Source organism: Corvus hawaiiensis, chromosome 8 (genome assembly GCF_020740725.1).
Source record: "Corvus hawaiiensis isolate bCorHaw1 chromosome 8, bCorHaw1.pri.cur, whole genome shotgun sequence".
Classification (NCBI taxonomy): Eukaryota; Metazoa; Chordata; class Aves; order Passeriformes; family Corvidae; genus Corvus; species Corvus hawaiiensis.
This window is the reverse complement of record NC_063220.1, coordinates 28,168,144-28,194,956: the sequence shown is the minus strand read 5'-3', so window position 1 is coordinate 28,194,956 and position 26,813 is coordinate 28,168,144. Positions and strand designations below refer to the sequence as shown.

At 42.1% G+C, this 26,813-nt stretch overlaps 1 protein-coding gene across 1 annotated transcript in view; it reads right to left on the bottom strand.

Annotated features, from left to right (window-relative positions):
• Positions 1–15,492: 15,492 nt before the first annotated feature.
• Positions 15,493–26,813, bottom strand: part of GLUD1 (glutamate dehydrogenase 1) — a 29,377-nt gene continuing 18,056 nt past the window's right edge. Inside the window, exons 6-13 of the mRNA XM_048311094.1 lie at positions 24,592–24,771; positions 22,975–23,112; positions 21,774–21,911; positions 21,568–21,648; positions 20,672–20,795; positions 19,463–19,554; positions 17,481–17,543; positions 15,493–16,855 (exon numbers count right to left, since the gene is read on the bottom strand). Of these exons, the coding sequence (XP_048167051.1) occupies positions 16,736–16,855; positions 17,481–17,543; positions 19,463–19,554; positions 20,672–20,795; positions 21,568–21,648; positions 21,774–21,911; positions 22,975–23,112; positions 24,592–24,771 (936 nt within the window). The 3' untranslated portion in view covers positions 15,493–16,735. The remainder of the gene's footprint in view (positions 16,856–17,480; positions 17,544–19,462; positions 19,555–20,671; positions 20,796–21,567; positions 21,649–21,773; positions 21,912–22,974; positions 23,113–24,591; positions 24,772–26,813) is intronic.

Below are 26,813 nucleotides of genomic sequence, written 5' to 3'. Positions count from 1 at the left end.
TTCAGTTTTGGTTAAAAAAAAACAGACCCCACAAATTAACAAAGACAGTGCAATGGAGCAGAAATCTCAATCTGAGCACACCCTCTCATCAGGGAAGGTAAATAAACAGCTTTTCTCTATTTTCAGCTCTCATTCCTCACATTCGAACTCCACCCATTGTACCAGTCACCCCCAAAAGAATCAGCAGGTCTCCTGGCAGATGTATAAAACCAGGACAAGTCAGGATACTATCACATAGTGTGCTATACATCACCAGGTGCTCAGTTTTATCAAAGGAGAGGACTTTTACCAGGTGTCAGAAGCCACAATGTCGAGTAAAAGCTTCCAGGGACTTAAGGAACAAGCTGAAGGTGCAGCAAAAGATGCTGGTAAGAAAGATTAAATATTGTTGCGTATTTGGAGGGGGTCTTAGTCGCTACTTTCACTCAGAAATACCACAACCTGTAGCTGCTTCGGTGCTAGCAGGACACAGCTTCCTCTTTTTTCTCCACTTTGCAAGTTTTGGCCATCACCTGGAGAAGACCACAGGCTGGTCATGGCTCTCAAAGCTGCCTCAACCATCCACCCACTTCTCCCTCTGTGTCTCCTGAGCGTTGTCCAACATTTATCACTCTCTAAAACATTAAACTTAATGTTTTTAGAGCAGTGAAGCCTTTTTTTGGTGATAATAACCTTTAGCATTTACTTTGCTCAGAGTGGTCTTTTCTTATGCTCTGCAGTGGTTTTTAATCTGCTCTCCTTGTAGTAAATTGGAATTAACCTTTGATTAACATTTGCCACTTGGCCTGTCAGTGCCTTCTGGTAATATAACTACCTTGCAATGTATAGTTTGTAATGTATAGAACATGTTTCTGTTGTGTTCTTCAGCAGTAATCACCAGACTCTGCAGGGTTTAAAAAACCCTGTATGCATGTTTCTATCATAGCAATGCCCATGATGTAAGACCAAACACTGTTGTCATTAGCACTGGGCATTGGAAACCAACTTTTCAATGCAAACCATGAAAGATTTTCCTTCAAATGAAAAATTGCAAAATGTGTATGGCTTATACTAGCTTTTTGTAGTATATTCCCTACTGTGTTTGCATGCAGCTCTTTCCCAGTAGCATATAATTTGATCAGATATGGTTCTGGATTCTGCTCCTGCAAACACTTTGTTGTAAAGCTGAAATATATGAGTAACATCATTGATTATATTTAGGTTACAGCAAGTTTCCATACATCTGGGACAAATGTGTAGTAGCCCCACAAACATGACAGAACTCCTTTCTGAAAAACAAAATAGCCTTTGCTGCATCCTGAATATATTGATGCCACTGAGGGGGCACTTTGCTGTTTCATAAATGATCAACTATCTTACAATCACAAGGCATCTCACATTTTTAATATTTCACATTCTGGAGCTGATCTGTTATGTTTCTAGTTTCTTCTCCTCTTCTTCCATTCATATCTTGTTTGTAAAAATCTCCGTTCTCTTGTCCTGCTCTGTTTAATGCACTTGTTTCCATTTTAGAACAAGCCCTACTCCCAAATGGCCCACAGAAAAAATGCACATTAGATGGCCAACCTACCCCAAGCATAATAAGGTAGAAAAATCAATAAAAGCAAGTGTAGTGTTAAATAAGCAGCTTGCAGCTAAATGTCATCATTCCAACTCGCTGCTAATCTTTGCTTCTTTATCTCCTGCTTATCTGCCATTGATTTGCTCAGCTGACCGTAGGTGCCAGGTGAGCACTAATCTCAGAGCAAGCAGCTCTGGCAGCACACAGTTCCCAGGGTGCCCACCAGTGAAGGGCACAGCCTCAGCCTGCTCTGTACCAGCCTGGGCACTTGCCAGGGGCACAGCCTGCTGCAGGCGTGCAGAAAGCTGACTGATGTATGGAATTCCTGTAACCAGAACTGGGAACAGCTGGAAATGATTTTGATTTTGTTTTACCTTAATTGCAGCAAACACATTGGAAAAGGCCACTCAGGATGCAGTCAACCAGATTACAGATGCAAGCCAGAAAGGTAGGAGCAATGACATTCAAATCAAGATGGAGCAGCTCAACACAAGCCAGAAGCGGCCAGTGCTGATTCCCCTCTGTCCCACAGGTGTTCTCAGCCTGAAAGCCCTTGGTTTCAGTGACAACTTTATATAACCTTTAACATTTTATAACAACTATAACGTTTTTATAACAAATTTTATAAATCTCATGAAAGAATTTCAAGATCTGTTGCTTAGTAGCTCCGCACATGTACTGGCAGACAGTATCTGACACTCCCTGGCCACCAAGTCTCCTGCACAGCGTTCAGACATTGGCCTTGTGTTTAGAAAACTTGCGCTAACAGCTCTTCTTTCCAGAGGATTAAGTAACACTTTGTTACATCTTGCTCCCCCCACCCCAGCCCTGAGGGCAGGGATCTGTCCAGGTCCAGCCCTACGCTGGATCCCAGCACCTGCCGAGGCAGCAGTTGGGGTCGAACATTACTGATCCTGCAGGTGAAAAGGTGCTGTCTAGAAAGTGCTGGCAGCTTGCAGCTGGGGTTTGGGAACAAGTTAAACTAAAACCTAGACTGATTTTTTTTTTTGTTAGTAATTTAATAATATTCTAAGTATGAGGGGTGAATTAGTAATTTTGGGGTGTAAAATATTTCACAAAAGCCAAAATGCATTGGCAGTATCCCCTTAAAACCGACACCTGCCACAGCTCCATGGATGTGACGAGAAGGGCAGGCTTGGGCACGTGTTGGTGTTAGATGGGGAGGCAGCAAAATGTCCAAACTCTTTTTTAGAGATATATCACTACCTTTTTTTGTAATCTAATTATTTTCACACCTTTCTTCCATCTTAAGTATTGAACCATGTTGCATTTTTCCAACTTTCTGTATATCTTTTCCCTCTCTTGCAGCTTTTGACAAGGCTTCCAAGAGGGCACAAGATGGAGTAGAAAAAGTGGCCGGACAAGCTGCAGAAGCAATGTCTGGCTTCGGGAAAAAATGCGAATTTAAAAAATGATGCTAATTTAAGTTGGCTGTACTGCTTGTATAAACCTCTCCTTGGTCTGCAATTCCCTACTTCTTTGTGTAGAAAAATGAAAGCTGTTTGATATCTGGATGATTTCGTCCTCTTCAAATACAAATTTTTAAGGCAGAAGGTCCCCTCATCCTTTACTTAGAAAAAATATAGCATATCTGCTCACAATCATCAACATGGCTCAAAAGGTTTCAGCAATGCTGTTGCCCTGCTCTTACAACAGCTCAGTGATTATTGCCACATTAGCTGAGTGTATTTACAAAGCCAGTGAAACTGTTCATAACTGGGACACCAGAACATTCATGTGATGAAACTGAGTCAACTTCCAAAAGTTAAGCTGGGGTTGTATTTCTTGTCAGTTGTTTGATTTGTTCCCATCCTCTGTATTTTTAGATTAAGATAAATAAAGGTACTGTAAGATTTCCTCTACTCAGATTGTCTCGTTGTTTAATCTCATTATTTTATTGGAGCTTTCACTGAAGGATCGCACAGTGTCTTGCTAATCTCTTTTGCTCTCTGATTCAAAGTCCAGTGAGGTCAGTGACAACCCTGTAAAGGAGAGGAGTACTGAACCCTTCTGCAGTCTGGCAGACGGATGGAAACCAACAGCCCCGCACTGCAGACGAGCCCTGTGGTGTCTGTGAGTGAACGGAATTTTGGTGTCCACCCACTTCTCCTTTCTCCTACACGTCTGTTGCCCATCTAAATGTCTTGTTTCCATTATCCACAATACACCTGTTAAATCTGCTGGGGACAAAGCCCGGTGTCTTTACCCCGTGCTCGCTGGGGGCTCTGCTGCTGAAGCCAGGCGGCAGCGCTGAGGTGCGAGAGCCCCCTGGGAGCGCTCAGGCTCCAGCCACGCCGGAGCTGCAGTGTCTGTGCAGTTCGTGTGGCTGCTCCGAGGCAGCCATGGCCTGCTCAGGGACGGAGCCGCTGCCACACAAGCAAGGGGGCAATCTTCTTGCCTAGGAGATGGAAATATTTATTTGAGATTGCTGCTTGCTGGGCAATCAGAGGCTGTGCAGACAGACAGGATGCCCACTTAGTGCTGCCTCTGTCAACAGAAGGCACTAATATCCACTTATTCACAGTAAGTGCTCTTACCTCAGCCTCTGAGCGTTTCTCATGGCTAGGCAATATTTCTTTTCTTCTTTTTACTTTTTTTTCCCCTCCTCTCTTGCTTTGAAGCCTTACCAGCCTGTTTCAGTAAGAATCTAATTTGTGTCTTACAAAAGAAAACCAAAGCATGACCAAAACCATCTGGCTGCAGTGAAATAGGGCAGTCCAGGCCTGTTTGAGGTATCACAGTCTCGCGCCTCTTGACCAAGAGCTGTGGTTGTCCAGGGCTTTTTGGAAGCCAAACTTTGTGAATTTGGTCCAAGGAGAGACTGGCTCATCACTGAACCCAAAGACCACCCTTGTCTGCAGTCTGCGCAAGGACTGTATGAACTGAAAAGACTTTCCAGGACCCTATAAGTAATAGACCATCTGTGAGTAAACATAGTCCAGGGCTTTGCACAGAGTGTCCCTATGCAATGGCTCCTGTCATTTAAAGCTTTAAAAGCCTAAATATTTACCCAAGTACAAGCTCACAGAAAAAGCATTAGACTATTGCACTCTCAGTTACTGGGCAACCCCCAATAGTACTTCATTATTTAGTACTTTTCATGGTTACCTCCCTGATGGAGAAATCTTCAGAGACCGAGCTCTTTAGGCTCAGCATTTCAAACACCAGTGCTGTGTTTGTATGTTATTGTGACCCATACACCACTCTCCATCACACTTTTATTCTGCCTGCAAATCACTTTAATATTACAAAAAAAATGGTACCGTTGCAGGTATTTTCACCAGTAAAACCTGTTATCCCCTTACATTACAGTCATTAATCCTGTTTTGTTCATGCAGAGCGCAGTCCTGACTCCTGGTATGCAGTTTTATATCCCCTTATTCCACTTGTCTTCAGTGTAACACAGTTGTCAGTTCCCACTGCTCTGGCATAGTGTTGGCAGCAGTGCTGGCAAGGTAGGGACTGGACAGCCTGGCCGGAGGGACTACTGGAGGTCACACACTGAGTTGAGAGAGGAGAAACCACTTTATCCATCCAGCCAGGGAGCACCCAGAGGCAATTCCTGACTCCTGGTCCCCAGCACAGGGATGCCCTTGTTGCTTCAGAAGCCTGATTGGAGTATTTCACATCTCTTTTGTCCCCAGGGTGGACGCTGTGCTGTGGGTGCCCATGAGTCTGAGTCACTTGCTGGCAAGTGTTTCCAGGTCTAAACTTAAGCACTTTGCTCCACGAGTAAAGTCCCTGCCCTAGTCACAGTGCTCTTTGGTCTGGAAGCATTTGGGGTTTCTCTCACCCTTGTGCATCACACAGAGACATGTGTCCCAACCAGGGACTGCGCCTTGCCATCCCACCCAAAGCCTCCAGATGTTCTGTAAAAGTAAAGCAGGCATCCCTAGAGCTCCTAGCAGCTCCTGTGCCATCAGCCCTGGACATGTGAAGTTATCTAACATCTGAGTTCTCAGATTTCCTAAAATTTGCTGCTGGGTGTGCCTGCAGCTGCCTGAGCTATGAAATGCTGAGCAAAGGGGATTCGTGTTTCACCCTGGCTGGGCTGCCCAGCTGGAGCACCTCTGCTCCATGCCCCACTCCAATGCCCCAGAGACCTTCCCAGGGTGGCTGAGGGGCAAACAGCCCTCCCCATCTCCTCTTCACAGCTCAACAGGCCAGAGGCACAGCAGGCCACAGACTTTACCAGATTTTTCTCCTTCTCTCAGGTGAATACTGCAATTAATGGTCAAAGGTTATCAAGAAGCCAAGCTCTCTGAAACATGTCTGCAGTAGTAGTTTCCTGTCATGTGGCAAAGTAAGACCAAGAAACCTGGAGATGAATAAACTGTTGGTGTGTTGGATGCTGTTGCCCATGTGCCACAAGGATGTCCCGGAGGGCTGCACACTCTGCCTGGGTTATGCCATTTCACCAGGCCTGAAACAATGTCAGGTGGCCCCACGCAGCCTCTCTCGTCCCCAGAGAGGAGCAGCACGGGCAGCAATAGGACAGGCAGCAAACCAGGCCCCTCTTGGCACCGCCTGCCAAGCAACCATGATTGCTGGATTAGCAATGATGGAGAGTATATCCCAGGCACTCCCTGAAGTCTCTGGTTATGAGCAATGCTGTCCAGCTCCCTTTTGGGGCTGTCAGCACTGTTTACCCCCAGGGCCCATGGCGGCAGTGGGATTTCCTGCCCACAGGACAAGTTGTTTTTCATGTTCCCACCCATCACACAGATGGACCCTTCACTCAAAACACCCCAAGGTTTGGCAAATAAGGGCCTTTTCCCAAAACCTGCTGCACCTGGGCTGGGGCTGCCCAGCTGAGCTGGGTGGAGGCTGGGGAGGCTTTAAAGGGGCTGTGAAAGGATTCCTATGGGAGTTCCTGGATGCAGGCATGATAGGCAGGTAGGACCCGGGCACGCGAGGTGGCGATGCTCTGGAGGGTGGGTGTTGGTGTTGTGGGTGCTGCGATTCAGCCTGGGGGATGAGGGCCCTGCAGCCCGCGGCGAAGGTGCTGGGCTTTGTCTCTGCCCTGCAGCTCGGTATGTCTGCCGGCTGAGCTCAGGCAGTGTTTGTGTCTGTGTCTCGGCAGCTCCAGCCTCCGCGTTCGGCTCTGCCCCGGCATTGCCGGCCCTGGGCGCCGTCCGGGCTCAGCGAGGCCGGGAAGGAGCGAGGCCGGGCCGGGCCGCCCACAGGAAGAGCCCTGCGGGGGCGGCGGAGCCAGGCCCGCTCTCGGCAGCCCCCGCGCAGGAACGAGCCGAGCTCCTCGGGACGTGTCCCTGGGCTGGGAGGGCTCAGGGGCCCAGCAGAGCAGAGGCAGCGGCTGTGGTGCAGGGCCTCCGTCACTGGAGCTGGGGAGTGCAGTTACCGAGACGCGTTGCTGCGATGGGGATGGCAGAAACCGTGACACTGAGTGCAACCTTACATCGTTCTAAATGCATGTGTGACAAAAGGCCTGGTGCCTGCAGGGGACTGCACCTCCTCCTTGGTCTTCTATGGCTCTGGTCTATATGTAGTGAGAGAAAATGGGTCTTTTTTGTATTTGAAAAGTGAGATGCATTTTAATGCTGTGTGCTTTCAATCTGTGAGACAAACATCACCTTTACCTGTGCGTAGGGAGTGTTGCGATGGCAAGTGCTCTCTCCCATGTTATAATGCTATATGTACGTGCAGTGTGTCAGTGTAATGTAATTAGGGTTGGCTCTATAATTTTATTTCTGCACTGATGTTCACTGGGAAGCTAGTGCTGGTGCTGTACCAGTCTGCACTCATGAAAGTTGCTCATGAGCTAATGTGGCTTTCAAAAAAACTATTTGTGGTACTGGAGTGCGTGAGAGTGGGAACCATTCTTCACTTTGGAATTAGAATAGGATGAGGAGAGGTATTTCCAGTGACAACATAAACACTTGTACCTCGACAAATACACAAACCTGTTGCTTACTCTGAGTCTTGCTATCTTCATGCATCTCTCTGCTCTCAGTAACTGGAGCAGCAGCAGAACAGGACTAGGAAACTGCAATTTCCTGTGAACAAGGCTGGCTGTGGGTAACTGAGGATGTCACAGGGAACAATGTGTACGTTTTACTGCTTGGCTGCTGTGCAAAGAATTTCCACTGGTCAGGTGCTGGTTTGAGTTATCTGAAATATTTCTGGGTTTGTTTTCTTTTTTCCTGCATTGCAGTTCTGTTTTGAACTTTGTCAACAACCCTTGACTTGATGTCAGTTTAAAACCAATATTGTTACTTTCCTTCTGGCTTTTTGTGAGCATATTCTGGTAGAATTTGCTTTCAGATATGGTGAGTAATCCTTTCCCTGCTGTCAGAAGATAAAATGAGGAAGGCAACCCCATCCCTACCCTCAGTAACTCTACATCCTATTTAATTGGTATAAAGTAGGACTTTGTGGTCTGTAAAAAAACCTGCAGTGGTGGGAAAAAACCAGAACTTTTACTGTAATGCTGGAAAGGGACATTGCAGAGGAACTGTTGTTCATGAAGTGCCATGTCTGGCATCAAGAGAGGCATTCCTAGACCCTGCTGTAGGATAAAGAGCAGCTTGATAAATAAACCCTTGTTCTGAGGTAGCTTATGCTTCCCTCTCTGCCTCTGTCCCCATCCCACCCCCTCCCTCCCAGTCATTTTCAGCAATAATTATTTGATCATAGAGTGAAACCTTCTGTCTTGTGTGAAAGGGCACATAAGTAGTTGCTGGAAAGCTGGTGATCCCAGAAAAAAGCAAGCCTAGTGTTTTGGGGTGAGATCAGCTCCTGTGTGGCAGGACAGCATAAAGGTGCCCTGTGAAGAGGAACCAGGGTGGCATGGGGGCTACATGCTCAGCAGTCTGCATCCTGTGTGTCCCATCCCATTGGCCACAGCTGGGGGGACAAGGCTGGGCAGCCCAGCTTTTTGTCAGCTGGGCAGGTGGAGCCAGCCCTGCTCTGAACCTCACCACCTGTTGCTGATGCCTGAGATTCTGGAGGCTGTGCTGGGTCATGCAAAATGTTTGCTGTGGGGAAGGACACAAACCTACCCTCCTGAGCCAGACCTTGGAAATAAGAAGTTAAAATATTAATTATGACACACCATGAAATTATGAGCTTTCTCTAACACAATAAAGATTTCGTCAGATGCTTTAGAAAGCAGGGTTAGCGCCTCCCATTTCTTTTTATAACCGTGAATTTTAAGTCCCACTGGGGATCAAAAGAATGTGGGCAAGAATCATCTGAAACTGGATACTTTTCTATGTAAGGTTTTGAAATGATAGAGTTGATTTAAGCAATTCTTCAGCTGAGTGTTTCGTGATGCAATGTTTTTCTGCCCGGTTCACGACGGGCTGTGCCAGCCTGCGTATCCCCCTGGGGCACTGGAGCCTTTGGTCAGGACAGCTGTGGCATGCCCACTGTTTACCAACTGCCCGATATGGAAAAACAAAGCTTTCATTCCTGGGCTATGGAAAACTTCTGCCGATGAATCCACGCCCTCTCTCCGGGGAGGAAAACATAACAAACATTAATGTCTCTTCACCCTTTTATGCCTGGTATATTAATCACCCAACAAGGGCTCATGACTTTTCCCTGTTCAAGTTTGCGTTTGCCCTCTAACTACTGGGAGGAGTCCTGCTTTGTCTATAAAAAGCTGCACTTTGCCAAACAGTGTAACAGAACCGAACTTAGGGATTCACTCACCCATCTCATCCGGGGAGAGAGAACTGAGCACAGCCATGTTCGGGATTGGGAAGAAGCTCGCTGAGGAAGCTGTGCAACAAGCTGAAAGTGCTGCACAGGTGGCAGGTAAATACAAATTGCTGCTTTCCCTCCCCCTGTGCCTTGGGTGTTAAAGTATTTGCCCTGCTCCCGCCCCTGCTGCTGGGAGCAAATCTGCCCCTGGGGCATGAACTCTATAGATGCTGCCCTCAGGGGTGGGGTCAGCACATCCTGTAATCTCCAAGCCCTCTAACACTATAGTAAGTGAAGGTCTGATATTAACTACTGGGTTTTCAACAACTTTTCCTCTTCTGGCTCGTACTGCGCGGGTGCTGAGATGATGCGCTGATGACGGGACAGCAGAAAGCTGAGAGCAGAGGCGAGGCTGCTTATTTAGGGCTTTGCTTCCTAATATGACCAGCCATGACAAATCCGAGTTCTGTAGCAGTACAGTGTATCAGCTCTGAGGGCTCTGACCCTCTCGGTGCTGCACAGAGAGGCGCAGTTAAGTGCCCTGATGTCAGCGCACCAGCCCTGCCAGCGCCACAGTTACACACCCCACAGAGAGCACAAGTACAGTTGCAGGGGCTCAGGGCATGAGCCAAATTCACTCCTGCAGAGTTTTGCTGAACTGGCCCTGAAGTTAAATAACCATTGTTAGTGGAGCTTTAACATGGAGACCTGCACTGCTGAGATTCCTGAAATGTTTGTGCTTAGTACGTGAGTGCTGGAAACTGTTTCATATTTCTTTACATGACATCTAAGTGAACTTTTGAAACCAGTTACTTTGCCTGTGATTTCAAATGCTGTAGAAATATCACTTGTGGGTTATGTGCCCAATGAAGCAAGTGGGAAGTCTGCTACTTATTTACTATGACTTGGTTCATTTTGCTAGGAAGATGAAGGATGCATAATCCCACAGCCACCCTCTTTTCCAAAGGATTTGGATTTATTCTTAATTCAGCTATTTTTATGCTGAGGCATGGAAGAAAAGCACCAGGATGTGGGCAATTGGAAGGGAACTACCAATTTTTAAAATGAAGATCTTTCTGATTTTGCCATAGAGTAGTCCTAGAAATGCATATTTTGTGGCAGGTTTTTGATGTTCCTAATTCCTTTAACATTGGGGACACATCTACTGTTTCCTATGCTGGAAGACAGTATGGATTTTTCAGAAGTCACATTTGTCATCTTCAAAGAAGCTGAGTACTAGTCTCAATCAGCTGATGGAACTAAGTGTTCAGGAGTCAACAAACTCTGAGAGCAACGTTCATAAATAGTAGCTGCAGTTCTTCCCCCTCTGTCCCAGCTCTTTGGATATCATCAGTCTGAAGCCCTTTGCCTGAACCCTGCCAGTGTCTTCCCAGCAAGTCCTGCACTGCAGCATGGCTCTTCCAGCTGGAGTTGGATCCTGGAACAACAGAGGGGTGTCCCAGGCACTGGCCCAACTTTGGCCACTTCTGGGCAATCTGCACATACCTTGATGACAGGCAGTAAATACACAGCACATGGTGCTGAACTCATCACACCACTGTTAGTACTGCACTGACTGCAGAAGGATTCTAGAGGTACCCTCTAAACCCCCATTTAAATGAAAGTAAAGGGGATTTAATGCCAGATTTCAACTAAAAAAAACTGTCTAACTGGTGGTTTTGCAACGATTAATTACCTTGTTTCAATTACTGTTGTGCTTGCACGTGCCCCAAAGGCACAGTCCCGTGAGCCATTGCCAAATACAGAGTGGCACAACTGGGCTTTGCAAGTATCTAAAATTAGCACCTATCCCATGGGTCCTGAAAGGAGTCACAAACTCGGCTGTGACCCAAGACTGCTACGGGAAGCATTTTCCTTAGCTGCACCTTACGAGCAGTGAACATCACTCACATTAGGAAACTGCAGCAAAAGATGATGTGTAATGATAATTAGCATGTCTTTTAAGTGGTGGAAAATGTCCTACAAGCTCAGGGTGAAACAGGCCACTGGTTTTTACAAAACACTTAAAACAACCACTGTTGAAGAGCCACTCAACACAAGCCTGGAGACCTTTGAAGTTTTAGACGCTCTCAGTAGACTTAAATGCCTTTCCTCACCTCAGCATTTCTCCCTCCTGCCACTTCCATGAGGAATGTCTTGATCAGTCAGCCACCCCTTCAGTATCTATTGTGCAGAACACATCTACGGTGTTTTTAAGAAAAGTAGTACTTGGAGCCAGGGGTAATAAAACAAATACAGGTTCAATGAAAGGCCATTTGCCCCAAACTTCTGACTCTTGTGAGCAAGGCTTCCCTAAGCGTAGCTGTTAGAAGCTGATCATCCAAAGATTTACCATTATTTCCTAGGCTGCAGGCCTTTAAGACAATACCTTCTCTTGCTCTTCATTTCTCAGTATTCATTTCTCTTCTATTGAACTTTTCCACGCCTTTAAAACTACTCTGGTCTCTTACAGAATACATTTTCTTTAGGTATAAGAGACAGTATTAGACTAATCACTAAATTTTTGATGTGCTGCTCGTACAGAACACCAGCTCAGAGAGTAAACACCAGTTTATGCAGCTGGTGAAAGAATCTTTACCAAACTGCTCTCAGCAGATCCTAGCCAGGCTAAGTAAAAGGAAGGTTTCATTGCACCCAATTCTCTACTAGGGTTTATTTCTTGACATTGTAGGTGTCACACATTACAATCCATAATCTTCATCTATACCAAGACCCATGGATACTGTGAGGAACTGTAACCAGAGTCCTAATAGCACCTCTCCCACTAGATCAGGATGCCCATCCTTATGGAATAATTATTCATTTTCTAGCCCTGAAACATTTAGGGAACCCTTTGAAAACGTGACTTTTGAAATTAGGGGGAGGGTAAAGCCTGCTAAACTGACTTTTTTTTTCTCCTAATTGCAGTTGACACGGTGAGCCAGACTGTGCAGCAAGCAGCAGAACAGGCTAAGGATGCTGGGCAGAAAGGTACGGTAATGTTTGTGTTTATTTCAAAATGTCACGACAGTGAAATCCCAGACAGGGCCCCCAGCCCTGCCTTGCTCCTTGTCCCACACCTGGTGGGAAAGGGAAGCTATTGCAGTGATGCTACAGTTACCTTTGTTTTTCTCTTTTAAAAGCACTTGATGAAGTCTACAAAGTTGCTGAAACCGGTGAAAAAGCTGTAAAAAATGTAGCAAACCAAGCAACTTCATGGGGCAAAAGCTTTGGACAATGAAGATAAAAATGTACCACTGAAATTTTTGTAAACAATTTTCTGCTACACATACGCTTAAATAAAGACAATACTTACACTCTGCCTGGCTTGCATGTATTCCTTTGGTTACATATATAAAAATAAATTTACAATCACTGGTCTAGAAAGACTGGATTACTGTACAGACCAGGCAGCTAGAGAGCTGTGGCCCACTACTAATGCAAAGATGTTTTTTGGTTTGGGTTTTTTTTTTTTTGGGAGGGGTAAGGGCTAGCTTGAAGTCGGCAGCAAGTGAAGTCAAACACTTGAGAGCTGGTCTCCCATTTTGTCACTGAGCCTAACTCCTGATTGTGTGTACACAAATCTCACAAGCTGAGCACCCAACAGCCCTCTCCAGACAAGGTAAGAACCTCTGTGCCTCTCTGTGTTTGTGCTTCTGATCTTATTGGTAAAATCACAGCTAGCTGTGTGTAGAGGAAGGCTCAAGTGTGTTTAAGGTGTATGTGACCGCTGTTCAGCAGCACAGTGACGCTCAGAGCCAATGGCAGCAGCAGAAGGTTGCACTGCTGCCAGCAGAGCACTTGGCTGCACGAGCCGCTTGGTGCTGAGCTGGGTCACTGGTGCCACTCCAGCAGCTCTGCACAGCACAGGCAGGATGGGTAATGCACCCACACTGTAGGTACTGACCATGTCTGCAGGGCTCCTGTTAAACCCACACAGGGGGACAGCTGCTGGAAGAATCAGAACTAGGTAATTTTGAGTAACTCATCAACAACCAGAAAAAGATCCCCAAATACCAGGAACACCCTGTGTGCATATGAACTTAGAATGAGATCTTAGAATCTGATACGACAGACTTCTCAATTAGTAACAGAATAATTTAGAGGTTTCTTACCTGGCATCTTGAAATCACAGCAAGAATTTCCATTCCTTTGACACTTCTTCCTGATGGTGATAGTTGGCATCAATGAAAAGAAGTGTAGTACTGAGTTCTTTGCTGGGACAAAAAAAAGGATTGTTCTGCTTGCTCTTCTGTATAATAGAAATATTTTGCATTTAGTAGTTTGCAAGCACCATGCAACTCTGAACAGTGTAGTTGTCATCCTTATGTGATTCACTTGCAGCTTTAGAGGACTTGCTGAGCTGCTATTCAACACAAACTGCATACCTATGCAGTACTTAGTGCTGAATGAGAGCTTAAGAACACTTGGTAAGGATGTGCTTTGCTCTATGAAGTAGGCGTGGTTAGAAAAGTTACTAATCTGTGTTCAGATCTAACTTCAGGTCCTGCCTGGCTCCCTGCCAAACACCACAGCAAGTTTTGTGGTAAATGTCTGGTGGCATGTAAGTGAATACATGCAGTGATAAGGTTATTAGCTGGCAGATAAGACTTGTGTGTGTGGGTACATTATATATAAAGAGGGTCTAACACCTAAGTGAAGTCACAATTTTAGTAAAAAACCCCCAGGATTTATAACATGCACCTCAGAGAGTGACGTCTGTCTTCAGCTGTGGCTTGGGCTGGGAAAAGGCTAGAGCTGCTTTGCAGCCAAACCTCTAAAATCACATTAACTCATAGAAACTGTACAAAATTTTGCTACTTTCTTCTCTCTGTTGTTGTTGCTGGGTCTTGAGAGGTATGTGCACAAAATGTGATAAGGAACGCGCGACTCCATTTTTTTTTTCTTAACTGTCTGATCACATTAGGAGCGAGGTTAACAATGCTCAGAACCGGTGTGAGATTATTTCAGAGCAGGCTATCACAAGCAGTCGGGGATCACTGATAAGGGTTTGGTTCTTGTGTTTAGCTACAAAGGGCAAATCAGCCGACATGCTCTTAAGTCAGCCTCCAAGCATTTGTCTCCTCAAGGATTTCAACCCTTTGATTGAAACCCCCTTAAGTTGTTGTTACATCCACCCTTGGATATGCTTGGATTCATGTCTCCAACACTGACTCTGTTAACAAGAGGTCAGTAACCTTACAGTCAAGCCGCTGAGCAGAGATCCAGTGAACCTTAAGGGCTCATCTCTAGGTTCAGTAAAATCATGCCAGGTGATAGATCTGCTTTTTTTCCAAGATGTCCCTGGAAAAGAAGTGTTAATGTGTGTGTACACAAGAACAGAGGATGCTAATGAATCGGGGAATACAGACAGGCATGGTGCAGGCTTTGGCTTTTTTTCCCTTCCAAGCTGGGAGGAGGTAGAAGATATCCCAGCTAGCTAACTATGCCAGCTTTCTGTATGCTCCAGCACTGAAAGAGTCCTGTTTTTTGAGTCTGCAAAACCAAACTAGCTATAGAGGAAATTAAGCAGGGGAGGGAGAACAATAATAAGAATTTTGCTTTAAATGAATTTGCTTCCAGATAATGCAATACTGCTTTTAAGATTATTTCTATTTTTTTATAATCCAACTGTTTATTTGTGAGCTTTTAGCCTACAAGTTTTGGTTACAATTTGTTAGAGCTGAATTGTTAAAATCATAATTTTGTTTTACTATATAATGGTTTATGTAAAAACTGCACTGAAAAATATGATCCAGGATACAGAACTTGTGTTTAGAGATCCACACCTTGATCACAACAGTTCTCTCAAGCTCAAAGGGTTCACATCTTAAAAAATATGTGTGTATGTGTATATATATATATATGTTGCACTTAGGTGATCTGTAGTACTTTTACAACCCTAGATGCCAGCATATATGATAGAGTAAGCCACTAATTAAATGTATCACACAGGTTTATTGCTCCATACTAACTACTAAATAGTTCTTCACGAAAATTTTAGAGGACAAGCTAAAAAGACCTGAAATTATTTACTAAATATATGCATCTTCAAAATCTTGCTGATAGGCAAGATTTTTCAAGAGATGAAGATCTGTATGAGTGAGCCCCTGAAGATAATTCAGGGGCAGTATCTTAGTAGTGGTCACGTAATGAATAGACAAGGGTGCTGTGAAGATTTGCAGATTGACTCTAGCTACAGAAAGCTATCGCATGAAATAGAAAACAGTAATACACCAACATAGTAGGTTTGGAAAGGTCAACTTTTTTTTAATAACTGCTCTCTCTCTCCAGGTTATGTCATGCAGTTACAAAGTAGTTAGGAAAATGCATGAGCTTCTGGGAGGGACTAATTGTCTTTTTAAAAAAAACATTCATATTCATTACATAAATAACATCTGGCACTTCAAGGGGACTCCAAGGGACAAAAGCCTTACACTTCAAAAACTGTGCTTGATCCAATATTTTGTTGAGGTCCAATTTGTTGTACTTTATGTTCAAAACTTTCAAGACCTCCTGATGACAAAAAAAAAAAAAAGGCTGTGTGTATTAAGACAGTGGATTAAGTTTATAGCAGCATTCTAGCTCCTCTGTGGTCTGGCCAATGATTTCTGGGTTCAGTTTCACTTTAGTTGTTCACTGAGGCAGTATCTAATTCTCAGAAAGCCTCTGAAAGGAAAAGACTGAAAAAGAATTCCAAAAAATCTAAGTATGATTGCTTACCAAATTCAGAATATCCCTTTCTTAAAAAAAAAGGAAACAACCTATAGTCAGAATAGTTATGTAGATACTTGATTAAAAACATAACTAAAGTTGCTCAATAGTTTCAGCTTATAAAAATATTAGTCTGTCAGCGCTACAAACATCATGATGATAGTCAAACTAGCTTGAACAAGCAAGAAAAGGCAGTACTGTAACAGTAGCACAGTTAAAGAAAAAATATTGCCTTAAGAGAATCAGGCCTGAAGCTTTACTACAAATAAAAACTAGACTCCTATCAAAATTAATCCCTGCTGGAGGCCCATTCTTCCTTTGACAATGCCACAGCATTGATCATACAAGGCCCTACTGAAAGTGCTGAAGCCAAAATTATGTCATTAAACAAAAGTGCATGAAGTAATAATGAGCTAGGTGCTCATATAGTACAGTATCTGATCTGAAGTCTGAGAAGTGGCTCAGGTGGCAAGACCACTCTTTCATACATAAAATGTACCATTTTGTTTTGTAGGCGAAACACCCAGAATGGCCCCCACAAGTGCAGATGAACTGTTATCTTCAGATACATACTTGTATACAATTTCCTAATCCACGGATTTTTATTGTAAAAAAGACTAGTTTGGAACTGAAACTAATTGAGAATAGAATCCACTATTATGTCAGAAGAAAAGAAAAGTTTGTGGTTACATGTAAACTTGTGATAAGCTTTCTCAAGAAGAGGGTACATTAACAGCAAGGGGTGGGATACAATAAGGAACCGTAATGGCCTGTTTATGTAAAGGTCAAACCAGCCTCATTGTACACTTTGAAGACTTTCTCAATTGCATTGACATAGGCAGCTGTTCTCAGGTCCAGACCCAAGTTGTATGTCATGGCAGTACGCATGATTTGCTGAAACAGAAAAGGTTACATGTGATTTCTGCAAGTTTCTCCACAGGACCTCAACAATTCTGCTTGGAGGATCCAAGTTAGGAGTAAAAGGAGCTGCTAGATTGGTATCAGAGCGGATCCTTTGTGGATCAATTCTGACATTTCTTGATTCCCCTTACAACTGAGAACTGAAAGGGAAGAACATCTTTCCCAGGTCACTATATTATCCCTTTTCAAGTCTTACAGTGATAGGGAGAGACCAGATGTTTAAAGTAGCCTTTGGCCTGCTAATTAAACATACAGCAGAGAGGAATTCATCTAAAACTGTTAATGGTCAAGTAAAGCACTCTCATGCTTTAAAGCACTTTACATGTCCCAGATTAGCCAGGTACAAGAAGACAATTAAAAAGTTTCTACTTACTACAGCTTCTACTAGAATAATCTCTAATGTTTATTATACCCAGTTAAAAGTTGGCCATGATGGCAGGGAGCAGAGATTCTTCATACTCTAAGTGACTTCCATTAATCATGTACTGTTTATCTACTCCTTTAATTGCAAAGAAATTCTGTACAACATATTCAAAAACTGTCCCAAAGTCACGTGAGTTTCCTTTCATGTAAGTATATACAGCAGTGCAATATTTACCCGGGCAGAACGTTCCATTGTATAAGCCAATCCAGAGTGTACAATGTCTTTCTCAGATGCACCCTGTAACAGGGAATAAAATCAGAGTTTAATCCAAGAAACAAACAGGTTCTCATTGTGTGCTGAGGACAATGACGTGTTCGATTCCCATAATTACTGAAGCTTGTTCACTCATTCTCTTCTAATGATTCGTGAAGAATCTAAATAGCCTTTACTGTGTTACTTGAAGAGCTAGTTATGGTCAATTCAATTCTAAAACCTCAGATACAAGCACTGAAGTCTTTTATAGGCCTAGCTTCCAGATGCAGGATGCTACTATTATCTACTGCTATAGTAATGACTGTTTTCAGCCTTCAGACCACACAGTAAATATTAAACAAAAAAGCTCCCAAGAGTCAACAACCTATAGAGGCCTCTTGCAATTGTTTTGAAGACAGACAGGTTTTAGGAAGGTCATAGATCCCAAATTCATATATTCCACATTGTATTAGCCCTTAGCAACTCCATAACTTTATTCCCATTAAAATTTAAATACACAGAACAATAAGCAGTTGAAGAAATTACAGGTTCAATGTTCCATCATCCTGATTGCTGTAATTTACTAATAATTGGACATTGGGCTCCACAAAATACTTGCCTTCCCTGAAAATACCAATTTGGGCTGGAAGTAGAAAGTACTAGGCCAGATTCTATGGCTTGTGTTTAAGTGATCCAGCATTTGCTTTAAGCCACAGAATCCATCACACATGCTACTCATATAGCCTAACATGCATGAACATGCACCCCTCTGGATCAGGCTAAAGTCTATTGATATCATCCAACTTAGTCCAAGTTTATATGCATTTCCCCTGATTTCTTCTTGAGGAAGCATAGTATAATATTTTTCACAACTTGCTGGACATTTTTCCCCTCCTCATTTGTCCCATCTCCTCCTGAATTTGTGTTTAAGAACAATTGATGCTTTTAGTTTCCATGTATCCCTTGGCAGAGTATTGCACACCTGAACTATCTGCTGTGCTAGGAACCATACCCTTATTCTTCTTTCTGCACCTCACTGTGCTGGTTTTGTTTGAACCTATCTCACTCTCTTCTATCATTCCCTGCAGTAAACAATCTATCCTTACCCACCCCTTTTTATATGCCTCATTCTACAGATCACTGTCTCCACCCCAGGCCTTGTTCAGGCTAGTGGGACCTAGGTTAGTTCATTGTTCCATGTCAGAGAAGCTCCTGTACTTTTATCTATCCTTATGATCTTGCTCTGAACTTTTTCCACACCTCCAGTGTTTGAAGATGCAGAGACCTAACCTGCACACAGTATTCAGAAGGCAGCATACTCTGAATTCATATGGTGCCATCATTAGTAAGTCTTATCCCTTCAGAACAATTTCTTATGCTGGATTTGCTTATTGACTCTTATAGATTTCTAGGCTTCCAAAACTTCCTTTTAAATGCAAATGGATCAGCTTGCAACCCATCACTTCGTGTGGGAACTTCCCTACCATGTATTGCTGCATATTAGATAGCAATGAATTTTACCTGGCATTTCTTTGCCCATTGATTCACTCTTTGAGGAACAAGCTAAAATTTTTCATCCAGCTCTTATTCTGGAGTTACAGAAACATCAAACTGTCTGTGGTGTGGGATCTTGCTTAAAGTTTTTTGGAAAACCAGGCAAACTATATCAACAAGAGCTCCAAAATACAAAAAGCAACTCCATTAAAACCATAGCTTTTTTACAATATTGGAGGTATTTTGCATGGGCTGAAGTAAAAGAAAGAAAAAATAGCTTATTTCCAATATTCCGAAGCAGTTCAGATCATTTGCTTGCTTTATTTGTTTGGCCATCAGGCTAATTATGTACTAATGCTTTGCTTGGGGAAAAGTGCTCTGTGACAGCTACAATGGTAAAATTGAGATTGCAGTTATAATATCAGAGTACAGCTCCCCGACAGTAAAAAAAACCAGCAGCAAGCACTTACCGATATCCTATCTTGAAATTCTGCTGTAGGCACAACTGGAATAGTTCCCCCATGTTTCCCAAATTTTCTTTCCAAGCTTTCCTGGACAGACACTAGAAAGAAAGTAGATGCAAGGTAACTGACAAAGAAAGGAATGCTTCCCGAACAAAGGAGGGGACCTCAGGACTTTCAGCATTCAATGGCATGAAATGGGGCTGTGGGTAAAGGGAGTCATCTTATTTTTGTTTTCTAAGAAAAGGGGAAGATACTGATGTTTCTTTATTTATAGGTGAATGATTCTAGTATCGGTAGTAATACTGCTATAGTACAGTCACAGGACAAGTGTGACTATCCTTATAAAACTGGTAAGAGTAATCTGGATTAATTTTCCTAACTTGATAGATAGTATTAGACAAAATATTTCTGCAAGTTAAAGCCATCAATTATCTCTTATTATACTTGTAATACACAGTAATTGCTAAGAAAAAATGGGAAATTTTAGGATTTTTTTTCCTTAGGACATGAGCAGTGCTTTGGTATTTTCACTGATAATTGCCATAACTCTCAACTACTTTAGAAACACCTTGCAATGCATGATTTATGAGAAAATGTTATATTAAAAACTATGCAGGTGTATGTTTTGTGAAGTCCAGTGTCTCAGGATTCTCATGTTTTCTACAGAATATTGTTTAAAATGAAACATCCTCCAGTTCTTCTCCACTGAGCTTCTTCTCTTCATGTAATTGTTATTGTTTCCCAGAAAGTAGGCAGCACAGAATGACTGTAAGTGGAGCTGTGAGCCATAAGCAGGTTTTTCCAGTGCCTGTCTCTATTATATTATTGGCCTTTATAGAAATCCTCTATTGTTGTATGGGCAGAACAATGGTACCCACTTGAACTTTGAATGTTTCTTAAATATCAAGTGTACAGCTGAAAGATGTTTATTAAGAAGCAATAAATATTTCACTTAAGTGGCTTGACTTCAGGGTTTTATAAAACTGAGGAAAGAATTAAAAGATAACTGAAAAAGTATGCATTTAACTTAAGTCATTAGAGTTGCAGGTCAGTTAACCTACAAAACCTTTGCTTTAGTATGCAGCAATTACAGACTTCTGAGGAAATTGTGGTGAATTTAGAAGAGTTCTGTATTAATTTCTCCCACCCACACTTGGTGCTTGCTAGTCCAATCTATCAATTAAACAGTGTGCAGAAGCAGAACTGAGCACTTACTGAGCAAGTGGTAGTTTGAATCTCTCTCATATTTGAAAGTCAAACGGCCATAACTGACGTGGTTCAAGTTTTTCAGCCATTCAAAGTAGGATACTGTTACACCACCAGCATTCAGGTAAAGATCCTGCACAGAAACAGTAAATATTTTGAATTGTGACCATGTGACAAAGGCAGCTCTATCATATTCTGCAAAAGCAAGCAGAAATATTATGTGCAAGGCACTACTTTAAACTGCAGTATGCAAGACAATCCAGTTCTTATTGTTACAGGACAACACCCTCTTCAGTTCAGCGATTACTTCTACTGATTTAAAATAGGACTTGACTTTAGAACACATGAAGCTTAGGTGCGCTTGACTGACTATTTCTATTTTAGCACAAGTGTTTAAGGAAAGTAGGGCATTCTTAGGCCATCTCAGTGAGTAAAGGCTGAAGATAAGCCACTCTATCTGGCAAGATCACTTGATCAGGACACCCTTTCTCTGTGAAAAAATTGTCATTATAGCTGGATAGGTCTTATTCTTTCAAATTATCATTACACATACTCTATATAATCTAAAGCACGCAGTTCAGTCAGAGCATCACCCAAAAACGCTGTATCTACAAACTGGCCAGAATATTTATTCTTCCTTCTTCCTTTGTTTAATGCACTTTTTAATTGAGCAAATGTCAGCTAATAATTGTTATCTTTGGTCACTTACAGTTGTAGTGAGGTTTTTAACAAATATTATCAATCTTCAGCTACATTGGCACCCATTTCCTAGACATCAGTTACTAAAAGGCACTCTTAAGAGAATGAATGGCTAGTAATAAAAGCCTTCAATAACTAGAGTCTTGGTTCTCTTCACAAAAATGTTCCTTTCGTAATGAAAATCAAAGGTCATGATAGAACCTTACAGGGATAACCATGATATTCCGCTCCAAGAAGATTTTGTCAGCTTCAGGAGTTGTAGGCCCATTGGCACCTTCAGCAATAATCTGAAAGAAATCACAGCAGAGTAACTCAGAGGTATAGATTTGGGTTTCTCCATGCTGATTATAGAATGTTAGTACTTAAACAGACCTTCTCTACTTTTCATTTACATTTGAATTCTTTGACTTACTTTTGCTTTAACCTTGTGTGCATTGGACTTGGTCAACTGCTTCTCGCTGGCAGCAGGGATGAGAATGTCACAGTCTGTTTCCAGAATACTGCCCTCAAGTGGCTTTGCTTTCGGGAAGCCCATGATTGTCCCGTGTTGCTGTGTGAAGAAAACAAACCACTGTGGTTTTAGTGTGTTGTGCACTCATTTGAATTTCTTCCCTTTTTCTGACTTTCAAAGAGAAAAAAGGGAGCAGCAACGGTACTAGAGAGACAGCACATAACATAATTCCTATCCTTACTTACATGTAAAAAGCAAGCTACAAAGCTTCAATAACAGTCAAAGTTCCCAAGACTGAAGCATAACTGCTCTCTGCATAGACACTGATAACCATTTGGGCTCTGGAATATGTAAAAAACCCCCTCCCTCTCAGTTCTTAAAATAGTTTTTAAACAACTGAAATGACTCACTAGTCTGCTACACCCAGGATAAATTGCATCACCTAAGATTCAAAAGGTTTTTAAGATTCAGTACTACAATGATGGACTTTGTTTAGTGATAGAATCTTCATTCCTTTGAGAAAGAGGGTGATAAAGAAATTCAAGTACTCCCTATATAAAAAAAGACACATCAAATAAGCCCCTAAGAAACTTAAGTAGAAGATTGTATTTTAGTGCCTGTGAACTGTCCCCTCAAGTCTGCTTCACTTGGAAATTGAAATAAAAAGACCACATCCAGTTTTTATTATGAACTACACATTCAAGTCACACTGCCAGGCAGGCTTTCATTCTTTCAAAAACATTCAATAGGTAAGTAACAACAAAAGTACACTTTGTACATCTTCAATGACCATGTGCTTGTGATTCTCAGTCAGGAATCCTTAAGGAACCTCCTTGCCCTGGTTCCTTAAGACATCCTTCCTAGTTTAGGCATAAGAAAGCCAAAATAAGAAGAATTCCAATTCTGAAAACAAAGTAATTAGCCTGCACACATACAGACATTTTTTTGAGAGTCAGGTCAAAGGGTAAAAATGGTACCACCTGCATTTGCGTTCTTGTTGGGGATAAGGAGAATCAGAATAATCAACATTTCTAAGCCACTCTGTAAGGACTATTTGCAGCATCATTTAAATATCACAACACCAGTTTACAGTCATCAGTCTTTCTATGTATTTGCAAAGCTGACAAAAACGAAACTCTTTCTGCTTAGCTGAGCTTCATACCAATTTGAAATCTTCTAGTTCCTTTGGGTCAATCCCATCAGGATTCCAGATAGAACCATTAAACTCTCCGACAGCAACGCATTTTGCACCAAACCGATGCAAGTATCTCATAGAATGCAAGCCCACGTTACCAAATCCCTGAAAGTGGAAAGAGAAAGGAAAAAGCAGTTAACCCTCCAGCTAAAATGATGATTACTGCTAAGGCTTACACAGTTTTAAATAGTCCTTCATCTATTGGCACATCTTGGCATTAGATGATGTGTATAGGCAAGATGGAAGAAATCTATATGCATTGTATTCTTATCTGAATACCATTGCTGAAATTATGTACAGTTGTGGGAAGACTTTATACTGGAAATATAGAAAGGAAGAGTTAATGCTACTACAAAAGTGTCAAAATTATGATGTTTATCAACATAGGAACATTCTGTGTATCTACTTCATGACTGGCACCGTCTTAGAGATCAGTGAATTTTTGTGTGACAAGGCCATTAAGTTCCTTTACTTCCAGAATGCTGACATTCTGGAAGTGAAAGAACACACATAGCAAACCAAAAAGTCACGTGACTGATGTTGAAAGTTTGTAGTACGATTCTGTGCTGAAAAAAAGGCTGAATAATAAATTCCTGTATAACCTAGCTTCAATTATACTTAGGATTTTTGCTTATGCATTAGAAGCAAACTTTGACAGAAGAGTCTGTCATGCCTCAGGTCTCTTTGAAACGCTCTATGCTCATTTTCCTACATGAATTTTTTGCTTTTCTTATGGCCGTGTTTTCAGTCTAAGTTTTGCTTAAGTGCCTGTTGGTGAGTCCTCTGCCAGGCATGAAAATGCCAAAGTGCAGGGAGATGAGTGTGCTGCTGGGTCTGTGTAAGGCAGAGATATTTGTTCCAGGCCACAGGTTAACTAGAGGACAATTTGGAGGTTACAGTTACTCTGCTATTTCTAACAAGCACGTTTTGAAAACAACAAAACAAATCAGTTCCTCAAATCCTCCATTTAACACACTGTTTAAAGTTGAACAAGTTTCATTTCTTTGAAATTTCAGGAACAATAATGCATACTACTGACTATCAAACCCTTTCAAAATTCAACTATATAAATCCTTAAGTCTTAGGAACACCAAAAATGTACATTCAACCTTACAAATTTAGGATAAGGTCTTGGTTTCTATTTTTCCAACTGCTCATTTTATAATGGAACAAGATCATAATGCTCAATTCCTTCTCTCCTTGCATTTTTTATTATAAAACATTGCAACAAATTTTGTGTAGGGAAAACCAGTGTCACAGCTCACTGAGAAGTGTGCCGGGCCGTAGTTTAAAGAACTCCTGTAACAGTGTTTCATTTTGGTGTTTGCAGCTTACAAGATCATAAAGACTAGAGATTTGGCTTTGTGCCTGTAGAGTGCAGTTGAAAGTTCGGTTTATAAAAACCAGTCCAGAATAAAGGACACCTGTGTTGCCTGAAAAACATTTCTTAAGTTTGAGAGTAAAGGTTAACTTGGAACTTTTAAAGCCCTCTCAGGTTATAAGGGCTACAGCCTATTTTAAAAACAGCTCAACTGAAAATCTGTGCACTATTTCTTTTCCTACAGTCCAAGGAAAAAAAGTTACCTGAACAGCAAATGTTTTATCTCCAAATCCTGGAGTCATTCCTAATAAGCTCATATATGATGCTTCATTAACAAAATTTTCAATTCCATGGAAGACACCACGACCAGTTGCAGATATACGTCCATGGATCCCACCCTGGCTGATGGGTTTACCAGTTACACATGCATGTGCATTAATGTCCTGTAAAAAAACAAAGGACTCATGAGACATGGAATTAATCAAAAAACAGCTGGAACAGAAGTTTTATACACTTTAGACATAAGGGAAAACAGAAATTGTAAGAGTCAGAACAAGATATAACTTAAATGCATTTAGTTTGTAAAGATGATTTCCTTCCTCACTTTGTGTGAACACCTTGGAATACTCTGTCAGGAAAGGTGTGTAATGCCATAGTGGATATAGTCTGTGATTTTTTGTTGTCTCCTAAGTGTGTATGTTAACTTCACTTTGTGTATCATGGTGACATCCACAAACAGACAAATCAAGCTTTGAGGAATATTTCTCAGAGCCAGCTCCTATTTACACCCACAATTTCTTTACATCATTCCTTCTGACGTCTTAATTTTTTTAAGGGCTCAGACATATCCTTGAACTGGCTTTTAATAATCTTTAAACAGTGTTAAGTGTTCCCTCATAACAAATTCAGTTATTTTGCAATTACAAAACAATGTATTAGGTCTGTAGTCAGAATATGGGGATGCTCTATCTCAGCAGAAAACCTGCACTTTGAAGGCCGTATAGGAAAAGTTGGGTATTTACTACTTTTATGCAGAAAAGCAGCACTTACAATCAAGCCTCTATTCTTAACTTGGTGGCAATAAAATTAAGTTTCCCAGACAGTTAGCCAAGATAAAATAGCTATTTAAAACCATAGCTGATTTTTCCAAATGGAATTTTATAACTTGAAAGAAATTCTTCCACTGGACCTCCCTCTTCTGTCACCAGTGGTTCCCATGCTCCCACACCCTGGGAGCACAGTCACATGGTGGCTTGGCTTCCAACACAAATTGAGAGAGTAGGGATGAAAGAGAATCCACTGAAATGAGTCTGCCAGCAGCCGGATGGGTTTCCATTCCACCAGCCACACATTCACTGGGAGGCTCCCTCTGCTCCATCCCTTGTGCCAAAGGCATTTGCATGCCTGTGGTGTGAGTGCAGGATGCTTGGTGAGAGGAAGGAAAGGAGCAGACAAAAGTAATTGGAGGCAGAATGGCTGTGGAGGAGACTAGAGCCATAATGAAGACTAAAACTATTTACTGTTTGAAAACCATAGTGAGTTAACATACAACCTTCTTAAAGAACGGTAGAAGAGATGCTGGGCTTGCCACAGAATTCCTAATTCAGCGTCCCAAAATACAGCTCGCTGCTCTCCATAAGCTGTATGCTCCCCCTGGTGGCGTATCAACTGTAACCAAGACTGGCAGGGGTGTTTTCTTGGAATGACTTGGCCTGGTATTTCGATGGACTTTCAGGTTTTTACTCTGTTATATAGTGTTAAACTATGCTTTGTGCTTCGTGCATTCACAAAAGAGGAAACGTGTTTTATAAATACTTGAAGAAATACAGCCTCCCACTGTACCTAAGAATGTATTTATCAAAGTCCCTTCCTGTGTACCTGAAGTCAGTTGATTGTGTCAGGAAGTACAGTAGAGCGGAAAGGATTAATTTAATAAAAAACTTTAGCCATATATAATTCAGTGATCCAGAAACTTCAGATGGATTTTCTGGAACAGTTAACATGGTAGTTATTAACAACTTGCATGGTTTGTCAGGAAAACAGGACATGAGGTGAGGACAGATCCAGGTCTTCTTAAAGTCACATATAAAAACCACAGCTGATGTCAAAGTCCTAAAATATTTGGTTTCAAGTCAATAAACAAAAATTTTTAACACATCATGAGCCAAAGAGCATGGCTTTTAATGAGAACCTTGGAAAATAGCTTAGAGCTAGCATGAAAGATTCCTATACCAGCATTGGTAGCTTATGAACTTAGCGTCTGAACATGACTAAATTTTGCTCCTTTCTTAACCCCTTTTCCTCTGCAATAACATTCTCCCTGTCTCTCCAGCTTCCTGGCTCTGTATGTTAGATTTTGAGCAAACTTCCCTTATCTGTTTATATCTGTTATTTGATTTATCCTTTCCACTTGAAACTCCCTGAACACAGCTGTGTGCAGTGTGCAAGCACAGACCCATCAGGTCTGCAGATTTCTCAGACAGAT